The sequence below is a fragment of the Pistacia vera genome, unplaced genomic scaffold (assembly GCF_008641045.1).
Source record: "Pistacia vera cultivar Batoury unplaced genomic scaffold, PisVer_v2 Contig444, whole genome shotgun sequence".
Classification (NCBI taxonomy): domain Eukaryota; kingdom Viridiplantae; phylum Streptophyta; class Magnoliopsida; order Sapindales; family Anacardiaceae; genus Pistacia; species Pistacia vera.
Window position 1 is genome coordinate 51,413 of NW_022196273.1, and position 9,392 is coordinate 60,804.

General features: G+C 37.5%; 2 protein-coding genes across 2 annotated transcripts; both read right to left on the reverse strand.

Moving 5' to 3' along the window:
* Positions 1-3,701: 3,701 nt before the first annotated feature.
* LOC116144387 (E3 ubiquitin-protein ligase SGR9, amyloplastic-like) lies at positions 3,702-4,784 on the reverse strand. Its single transcript, XM_031429833.1, has one exon. The coding sequence runs from the start codon at positions 4,718-4,720 to the stop codon at positions 3,908-3,910; it is 813 nt and encodes a 270-aa protein (XP_031285693.1). The 5' UTR covers positions 4,721-4,784; the 3' UTR covers positions 3,702-3,907.
* Positions 4,785-6,181: 1,397 nt separating this feature from the next.
* On the reverse strand, positions 6,182-9,174 carry LOC116144384 (pentatricopeptide repeat-containing protein At2g37310-like). The gene has a single exon (XM_031429829.1). The coding sequence runs from the start codon at positions 9,169-9,171 to the stop codon at positions 7,189-7,191; it is 1,983 nt and encodes a 660-aa protein (XP_031285689.1). The 5' UTR covers positions 9,172-9,174; the 3' UTR covers positions 6,182-7,188.
* Between the last annotated feature and the right edge of the window lie 218 nt (positions 9,175-9,392).

The window sequence follows — 9,392 nt, forward strand, 5'->3', positions numbered from 1 at the left end:
TGTCATTCAAATTTATAGAAACCACTTTTTAGTATATTTTAGAGTAAACGATTTTTTTTTCTACCCAAATAATGGTCTAATGATACTTTTCCACCCAAAAAGTTTGAAAATACAACTTTACTACCCAAAGCACAATTTTGTTAGTAAATTTCGTTGTGAAGAAAGGCATGATGGTCAATTAACATTATGTGCCACCAAAGAATCAACTCTCGAGTTTGGATTTCAACCTTCCCATGCCCCAACTGATTCGTTTTTGGCCAATTTTGGTCGGCAACGCACCGGTTTCTCGTGACCTACTCTCACCGCATGGCCGCCATTTTCAGGACATTTTAGCTTGAATCTAGCCGTTGAGCAATCCCACCACCACCACCACCAACATACTCCTTCTCACTCCCTTACCAAAACCCCTCTCACTTTCGACCGTCTAATCCCTCTATTTGTCGGCCACCGCACACATTGGTTCGCGCGATTCTTGCCCTTTTTCGACCACTTCCGACGTTGGAAATCCCTCTTGAGACCATCAATCAACTCACCGGCCTCCTATCTTCAAAACCTCTAACCTTTCAAATGCCAATTGCACGTTGTTCACCGCTCTCCACCACCCAGGGTTTCACAAATTTGAAGACTTGGGGTTGAAATTAATTAAGTTGGGAAAGTGGCTGAAAAACTTGCAGTCAACCACTAAACACACAAACACTTCCAATAACCCAATCTCCTGTAAAAAAAAAAAAAACAACTCTAGATCAATCTCCAATTAAACCCAAAATCAACAAATAAGCAAAACCCTAAGAGAGTGGTGGATGGGAAATGACGGGCAACCAAGGTTGAGGGTGTTGGGGGTTTTGTAAGGGGATGTTAGTGGTGCAATTGATAGCATCGAGGTGATTTTCAATGCTAGGATCAACCGAAAATAGGTTGGAAAAGGTGTAGCAATTGCACAAAACTGTAAAGGCTGGCAGCGGTGATCGGTGGGCTATTGTGGTGGGGGAGGTTAAGGGTTTTGAAGGGGGGATGTTGATAGGGGTTTTGTTGTGTGGGCTAAGTGAAGGTAGTATTGGTGGTGGTGGTGGAGCAAAAGGTGGAATGGGTGGTGGTTTTGGTCACGTTGGAGGCTAAGAAGAGAAGAGAGAATGATATTTTTGCCTTTAATGAAAATTATTAATGGAATATAACGTTTGGGTAGTAAAGTTGTATTTTGAAACTTTTTGGGTGGAAAAGTGTCATTAGGCCATTTTTTGGCTCAAAAATAGTCATTTACTCTATATTTTATTGCAAATTTAACCTTTAATTGAGGTAAGCGAATCAAATAGATCATGATTAAAAATTTGGTACAATACAATGGGAAAATGATTTTTAGCCGTAATCTAATTGATTAATATCCCTTTGCTAAATACACATTTATTATATTTAAACAAAAAATTCTTTAAACCCCATTTAATACCGAAAATAACTTAGCTTAATTAGGTTTTTTGTTTACTCCCATTTTTCCTAATTTCAAACTTAATTAGAGTTTTTGTTTACTCCACTTTTCTCCAAATTTTAAACTTAATTAGGCTTTTGGTTTATACTCATTTTTCCCAATTTCAAATTTAAAACTTACTTTTTTCTTCTTCAAATTCAGATTCATCCTATCATTTGATTACTTTCTCTATAGTTTTAATGATATATTGTCATCAAACAAAAAAATATTTAAAATAAAAAAAATGTTCATCAATTTTGAAGATTTAGAGTTAGGGTTTATATAAGAATCAAATTTTAAAAATGAAAACAAAACTGTAAAAAAGAATATGAGTATATTTAGTCATTTCTAGTAATTTTCATAAAGAATATTTAAAAGTGGGAGATAGGGGCTCGAATTGACTGCCCGTTTTCTAAAGATGAGCTGGTTTGTTTGAAAGTTTCAGTGTACCAGATTTTGATGCTGCCCATTTATTATTGGGCTCAGCTGCACCTTTTTTTGTTGGATCCTCATCGGCCCTTGACGATGATGGAGTTCTTTATTTTGGGTCATATTCAGTTCTATTATTTGGCTATTGCTTAATCAATTTTATTTTAATCCATTTTCATTGGCTAGTTTCTGGGGTGGGTGTTTTTTTTTTTTTTTTTTTTGTGTGTGTGTTTGTTTTGTGTGTGTTTGTTTGAGTTCATCAACTTATAAGTTTTGAAATCGAACTGATATGTTTATTTATAATTTTTTTAGGTTTATAAGCTATTTTGACTAAGTATATTACTAAATTATCCTTATTTAATTTTAAAATTTCATTATATAACCATTTTTTAATAAGATATTTGTCTATAAAGTATTTGTTTATTTAATTCTAAATTTAAATTATATTGTAATATGATTGTAATAAATTTTGATAATATTATAGTAAAAAATTGAGTTAATATAATTTATTATTTGATAAAATAATGTAGTACAATTTTAAGTCATTTTAATAATAAAATGTATTTATAAACCACATTTTATCAAACATGTTCTGTTTAAATTTTAAATACTTATAAGCTAATACCAAATAGGCTATAAGATGTATTCAACTTGTAGATAAGAAAACAAACACCACATGAGATACAAGGCTCAAGTGTATTTTTATGAAGTTAAGAAGAAAGTAAAAGGCTATGTTAGGAGGATGAAAATAAGAGGTGGGCAGGGACCGATCCCTTGCGGGCCCAGGCCTGGGCCTGTTTCGGACTGGTCCCATTAGACTGGTCCCTTGCAGGCCCAGGCCTGGGCCCGTTTGGGACTGGTCCCAAATGGGACCAGTCACTCATGGGTCTGGGACTCCCAGGTCCATGAGAAAAACCAAGACCCGGCCTGGTCGGGACTGGTCCTATGGGCCCAGGACCGGTCCCATGGGGCTTGGGTAATTTCATTTTTCCCCCTCAATTTTTTTTTATGTTTTGGGGGCAAAATGAAATTTTATAGGGGGTTTTTAGTATTTTTTAGAGGTAAAATTTATAAATTTTTTAAATTTTTTAGACCTGGAAGATTTATTTTTATAAATTTTGTAAATTTTTTTTTAGCCCTAGTAATTTATATTTATTTTAAAATTAATAGGGGGTTTTAATAATTTGGTAGGGGACTATATTGAAAAAATACAAATGGCCCAGGCCCGGGCTTTGGAGGAGGGCCCAGTGGAGGGCCCGGGCCCTTCTCCTTAGGCCTGGTCTCGTTTTAGGACTAGGCCTCCTAGGACCGGATTTTGGAGCTGGGCTTTTGGGCCTGGTCCCAAATACCCAGCTCTCCATGAAATCATAAATTTATATTGAAATGAATTTATTTGTTTAGGATGGATTGATTATTATTAAAGAAACAACAATGTAACTAGAGCTTAATCAACTATAATTATGTACTCCAAAGTTAAAAAGTAGCTGCTTTTTACATACCCCAAAATGAAAAGGAATTTGAACATAATAATAAAGCATACAAAGTGATTCATGAAAATATCACCTACTTCACACAAACAATTGACTAATAATAAATTTTATCATGAAAAATTATGGATTAAATTGCGGTAATCCATCTCAATTTTTTTTTTTTTTTTTTTTACCCTTTTATGATCTGGATGTCCAGATTAGTTTACACATATCTCAATTAATCTTCAAGAACTCTGTAAGTATCGATCGAATAATAGTTTCAATAACTACCTTTATTGACAACTAAGATCCATCTCTAATTACATTCTTATAATTCTTCTTAGTTTTTTTTTTTTTTTTTTTTTTAATATCTTCTCATTTATTATCTACTAGAGTATAACCTTAACCACAGCCGTCTTCATCAATAAACAAGTGATCATCTCACAAATTCACAACCTTTCATTCCATTTTACCCTTCTGATTCTGCCACCTGTTACTTCTTCTATGATCATCATGCAATCACATGCAACATTGATCCCCTCCCTCAATTCTAACTTCTGCGGCTCACCTCAACTAGAACCTCCCACAGCCGTTGGATCTCTCCGAAAACATCATCGGTCGGAAGCCGATACCGGCAACAAGGACACGTGTTTCTCTTCCTCAACCACGGCAGAATACACATCCAATGAAACAAGTGTTCGCATGGCAATTTACACACGTCTCTTCCTTCATTGATCTCCTCTTTACATATAACACACTCCAAACCGCCGCCACCGCTCACCTGCACCGACGGCAGCGCCACCACCGTAGCTGACGCCGCCGCCACCTCCCTCCCGGCCTTCCCTCCACCACCCATTACGCTAAGAAACCTCCGACACCTCGTCACCATCTCAATATACGGCATCAAAATTGCACCTTTATAAGTACCGATGCCGGAAAGAGTTAACAAAGTACCGCGGAAGTGTTTAGTTAATACACCGTGCCATTTGGCGAGTGGGGTTTGAAGCGCTTCCGGGTTTTGCTGTTGGACTTCACAGAGTAAAAGGAGGAGCATAACGGTGTCGGATTCACGTTGTCTGATTGTGGAGTTGAAAGCGTGTGGGGGTGTGTGTTGAAAGTGGCTAGTGAGGGGTTGGAGAGAAGAGAGGAGGTGGCGAGCGATGAGGAGAGTTTTGTTGGGGAGAGAGAGGGAGTGGAGATGGTGAAGAGTGAGAAAAAAGATGGGAGGGGAGGAGAGGAGGGCGGCGAGACGGCGGTGGTGACGATGGGTGAGAGAAAGAATGGAGTGGGTGAGATCTGAAAGCTTGGAAGAAGTAAGAGTGGAAAGTGCTGCAATGATTTTTGCTTCTTCTTCTTCTTCCATGGGATCGTGTGCGTGGGAGATTTGATAACTGTGGGTTTATATATGAAATCCTTTTACTAAATTGGTCATGAAGTTTGCTTTTAATTACCACTGGCTCCTTTACAAACGTGAGAGGTCTTGAGTGAGGGCAAGATCTCTATCAGATCCATAACACTAGTGGAATAATCATAAATGCACTTCAATGAAACATTAATAAAGTTGGATATTACATTTTGAATCGTAAAACTTCAATTCTTTAATGTTTGAAAGTGCCTGGACATGGTTTTATTTAGAGGGCCGAAACAAGAGGTCCACATACCATAGAGAGGGAATTCATGAGAACATATCAGTATAATACCAGCTCTTCCGAGCTACCTACCAACACAATAAAAATGTGGTTTTTACGACCAGCTCTTTATCGACACAACCGTTAGTATCAGAATAAACCTTCTCTCTTGCTGTAATACAAAGTCAAGAAAGATGTTTTATCTTTTCTATCATCAGGATACATTTTTTTTTTGGTTTGGTAATCAAGGTGTCTGATCAGTTTACACACACCTTAATTAATCATTGGAATTCATTGAATATCCTACAAACCTAAATGATAAAATAAATCACAATATGATAGGTGATTACAAGGTTCGAATCTTAAAACCCAATGATGAGAGCAAACCTTTTTGACGATCAGACTAATCCCTTATGATTCAGGATACACTTTATGGGTTATAAAGTATCTATAATATATGCTTTTATGTCTTGCGATATAGTTCGGTTTTGTCATAGATCTTATACTTTTTAACTTTTGCAATGCGATGTTGGAATCTTAGTATTCATTTTTCAGTACATCGATTCATCTATCACGATGATTCTCTATGTCATAATAGGCCATTTTTCTAGTAATATACCGACTAAAATCAAAACTAAGATTGAGACAATTGCATATTTCTTCGGAATTTGGATTTGGTCTTTCTATTTAATAAAATAAGATATTAGAAGAAAATCCGCAGGAAATGGTTAAATAATTTACATTATTGTAAATTAACCAACTATTATATCACTAATAATATTATGAAGGTAACGTAAAATGATCAAAATCTTTCCTTTTCTCTAGGTGGGATCCTGGTTTATTTTCAACAAGTGCATTATGGGACTCGAATTACCAAGTTATATCATAATTATCATTTGAAGATTTGGGCGATCACGGTGGAACAGAAGAGATCGATGAACGCGGTGGAGTTTTAGAATATTATGGAGTGGCTCAGAATGTAGGTGTTTTTTGTCTACAAGCATGTGTCCATTTCAAAGACATTAAGACACTTTATTTTCTTTTCATTATCTCAAATAAGCACTGCCTTAATCAAGAGAATGGAAACAATAAGAAGAAAAAAAAAAACATTTGGCCCATCCATGGCTCCTTTCTCTTGTCTCCTATACAGTAAACAACAATTATTAGCCATGCAAACGCTATGGAAGTTAGCAAATTTTGTCACTCTTGCGCTTGTCCCGGCATATTGTCACCCTTCACACTTACATGACATCCACCACCTTCATTTATCTCGGTTTATACTTCTTGGAGCTTGGAAAAATGAATCCCCATTGACTATTTTAACCATGTGCTGAGAATTTAGTTAGGTGATTGGATTTGTGTACTCTTTGAAGAATGTGCAAGTGCATCATGGACATTCTGGTGAATATGAAAGGGAAAAATTATGATCATTGTGTGGAGAAGGAATGGGGGACCGACCAAAGAATAATATAGAAATTAACTGTGGCGTTTATGGCCAAAAGTTGTATCATTGGATGCTTTAACTGCAAGCAAAGATTACCCAGAAGAACAAAAGAAAGAGAGAAATAAAAAGACTCCAAAAGCAAAGAATTAAAGATGAAAATGGGTATTCTTCTTGTTTGGGAGTGATGATTACAGGGTAACACCGTTAAAAGTAATCCTAAGTGCACACCAGTCCAAAAGTTGGGTGAACAACTCAGAAAGGTTACAGGAGAAAGAATTATAGAAAATGTACCCCCACTCTGTCCAGGAATAAAAACGTATCAATCTTGTCTGTTCAGTAAGAATGGCATCAATATCAGCTCAACATCTCAAGAAAAATATGTAAATGTTAAAGAATGGGATCCAAAGTCTTCAACACGTCCAGCTCTGCATTATGCCTTTTCCTTGAACTTATAATGCACCAAGAAAACTAATTAAATGATAAAATGTACACTGTTTCTATCCTTCGTGTTGGACAATTAGTCAAAACAAAAATGGCAATTCAGATGTACTAATCAACAGCAGCAGCCAGCTCAAAGCTATCTAGCGTGGGCAACCAAACTACTGACTCACCAATAATGGTATTTCTGACCTGCAGGGACTCCTAAAGGTGGGTGAAGATATGTTAGTCATTTTGGCCTTAGGAAAGCATTGGGCACATTGGACTCCATGAGCCCACACCTCATTTCTACAAAAATTCTGATGCTTATGCGTTCACTGTTCATATATAGGCACTCTCCTCTTCATACTCATTCTGCAATACATACCCTTCTTCTCTCATCAAACCAAGCAATCCTTCCAATGCTGCGTATATCTCAACCATTCTTTCACTTGATGTGTCCTTAGCTATAAAGCTTTGTAACCCACCACTGGATTCAATCCAACTACTGCCTGGGATTTTCTTCAACCCATTTTTCATCATTTTTTCCCTCACCCTATCAGCTTCTTCCCATCTTCCAGCTTGTGAGTATAGATTTGCCATTATGACGTAATTTCCAGTATTTTCAGGTTCAATCTCAAATAGACGATCACAAACAAACTTCCCAAGTTCAACATCACCAGAAACTGAAGCCCCATTAAGCAGTGCCCCCCAAACCTTAGCATTTGGTTCAATTGGCATTTTAGAGACAAAATCTGCTGCTTCAGATAGTTTTCTGGCTCGGCTAAGAACCCCTACCATGCATGCATAATGCTCAACAGAGGGCTGAACGCCATACTCTGCAAACATGGAATTGAAAATCTCCCATGCTTTATCCACCAATCCCGAATGAGCACAAGCTGCCAACACTGCTGTAAATGTGACTGGGTCTGGCTGAATCCCATTATTCAGCATCTCATTAAAAAGAGTAAGAGCTACATTAGCATCACCATGGGCAGCGTAAGCTGAGATTATTGCTGTCCAAATAATCAAGCTCCTACCTTTCAACTGATCAAAAACCCGTTGTGCCCCATGAAGAAACCCGGCCTTTGCATAAGTATCAATAATGGAAGTTGCAACATAAATATTAGGAGCATAACCGTTTTTAAGAGCATAACTATGCATTTCTTTCCCTCCCTTTAGGTTTGAAAAATACGAAAACATAGAAAGAATACTTGAAAGTGTCACCGCGTTTGGTCTAAAACCTAACGCCTGCATTTCTCTAACCAAATCCAAAATCCCATCATATCGGTTATTTTGAACCAGACCTGAAATTAAAGCATTCCACGTACTTAATCCTGGTTGTTTCATTTCTCGAAACAGATTCATGGCTTTGTCAACATACCCATGAACCATGTAACCAGAAATAATTGCACTATACGAAACTTCATCCTTCTCACTCACCTCCTCAAATAATGCTCTTGCATAATCCAAACTACCACATTTTGCATACATTCCAATCAAAGCATTACAAAGCCAAACATCCACTTTAATTTGATTCTCAATTACAAACTTATGAACTTCCATTCCCAAAACAAGATCATTTGATTGCCCACACGCCTGCAAAAGACTGACTACTGTCACTTCATCTGGTCTCAACATCGAATTATTCAACATCTCTCTATATAATCCCTTACACTCTCCATAAAACCCTCCCTGTGAATACCCGGCGATCATCGAATTCCATGTTACAATATCCCTCTCAGACATTCTATCAAACAACGCCCTCGCTGAAGCAATATCATGACATCTCGAATAAAACGTAATCAGACCGTTAAAAATAAACACACCGGAATCAAACCCACATCTCAAAACATAACCATGAACCTCTTTAGCCAATCTTGACTCACAAAACAAACCCGACAACGCCTTTAAAACGCACGTGATTGTAAAGTTATCAGGCTTCAAATCCACCGAATAAGATGACAGCAATGACGAAAACAACTTTAACGTATCGGTATACATATCGTGAACAGAGTACGCAATGAGCATGGCGTTATAAGAAAACACATTTTTGTGGGAAATTTTATCGAACACGTGCTGGGCTTGAAAGAGTTTGTTAGATTTTGAGTAAAAATTGACAAGTTTTGAAGCCAGAAAGTTGTCAAGAGCGACTGAGGAGAGAACGAGCCGCGCGTGGAGCTGCTTGGCTTGGCGATGAAGGTGGCGGTCGGTGAAGTGTTGGATGAGATGGCCGTACGCGCCATAGTCGAGGGTTTGCAAGGCTCGCTGGATATTGCCGTTGATGGCGGGTAGTGTTTGAATTTTTGATAATGGTGGTTTCATGCGCTTCATTCATTTGTTTGCTCAAAGTCTTTCAATTTTGTTTTGTTTTTATTTTATCAAGTTATGTGTGCGTGAGCCAGTTAACGACGTCGTATTATCAGCTGAACATATTTACCACATCACCCTTGTCAAAACTTGAAAAAGAAACGTTCAAGTGACTTCAACGACAGCGTTTAGCTGAGATTCGTGTTCGTGTTCGTGTTCCTGGAAGAGTCAGAGTA

What these genes read in the sequence shown, in the direction of transcription:
- LOC116144387 (XM_031429833.1), bottom strand. Translation starts at nt 4,720, where the DNA reads ATGGAAGAAGAAGAAGAAGCAAAAATCATTGCAGCACTTTCCACTCTT.
- LOC116144384 (XM_031429829.1), bottom strand. Translation starts at nt 9,171, where the DNA reads ATGAAACCACCATTATCAAAAATTCAAACACTACCCGCCATCAACGGC.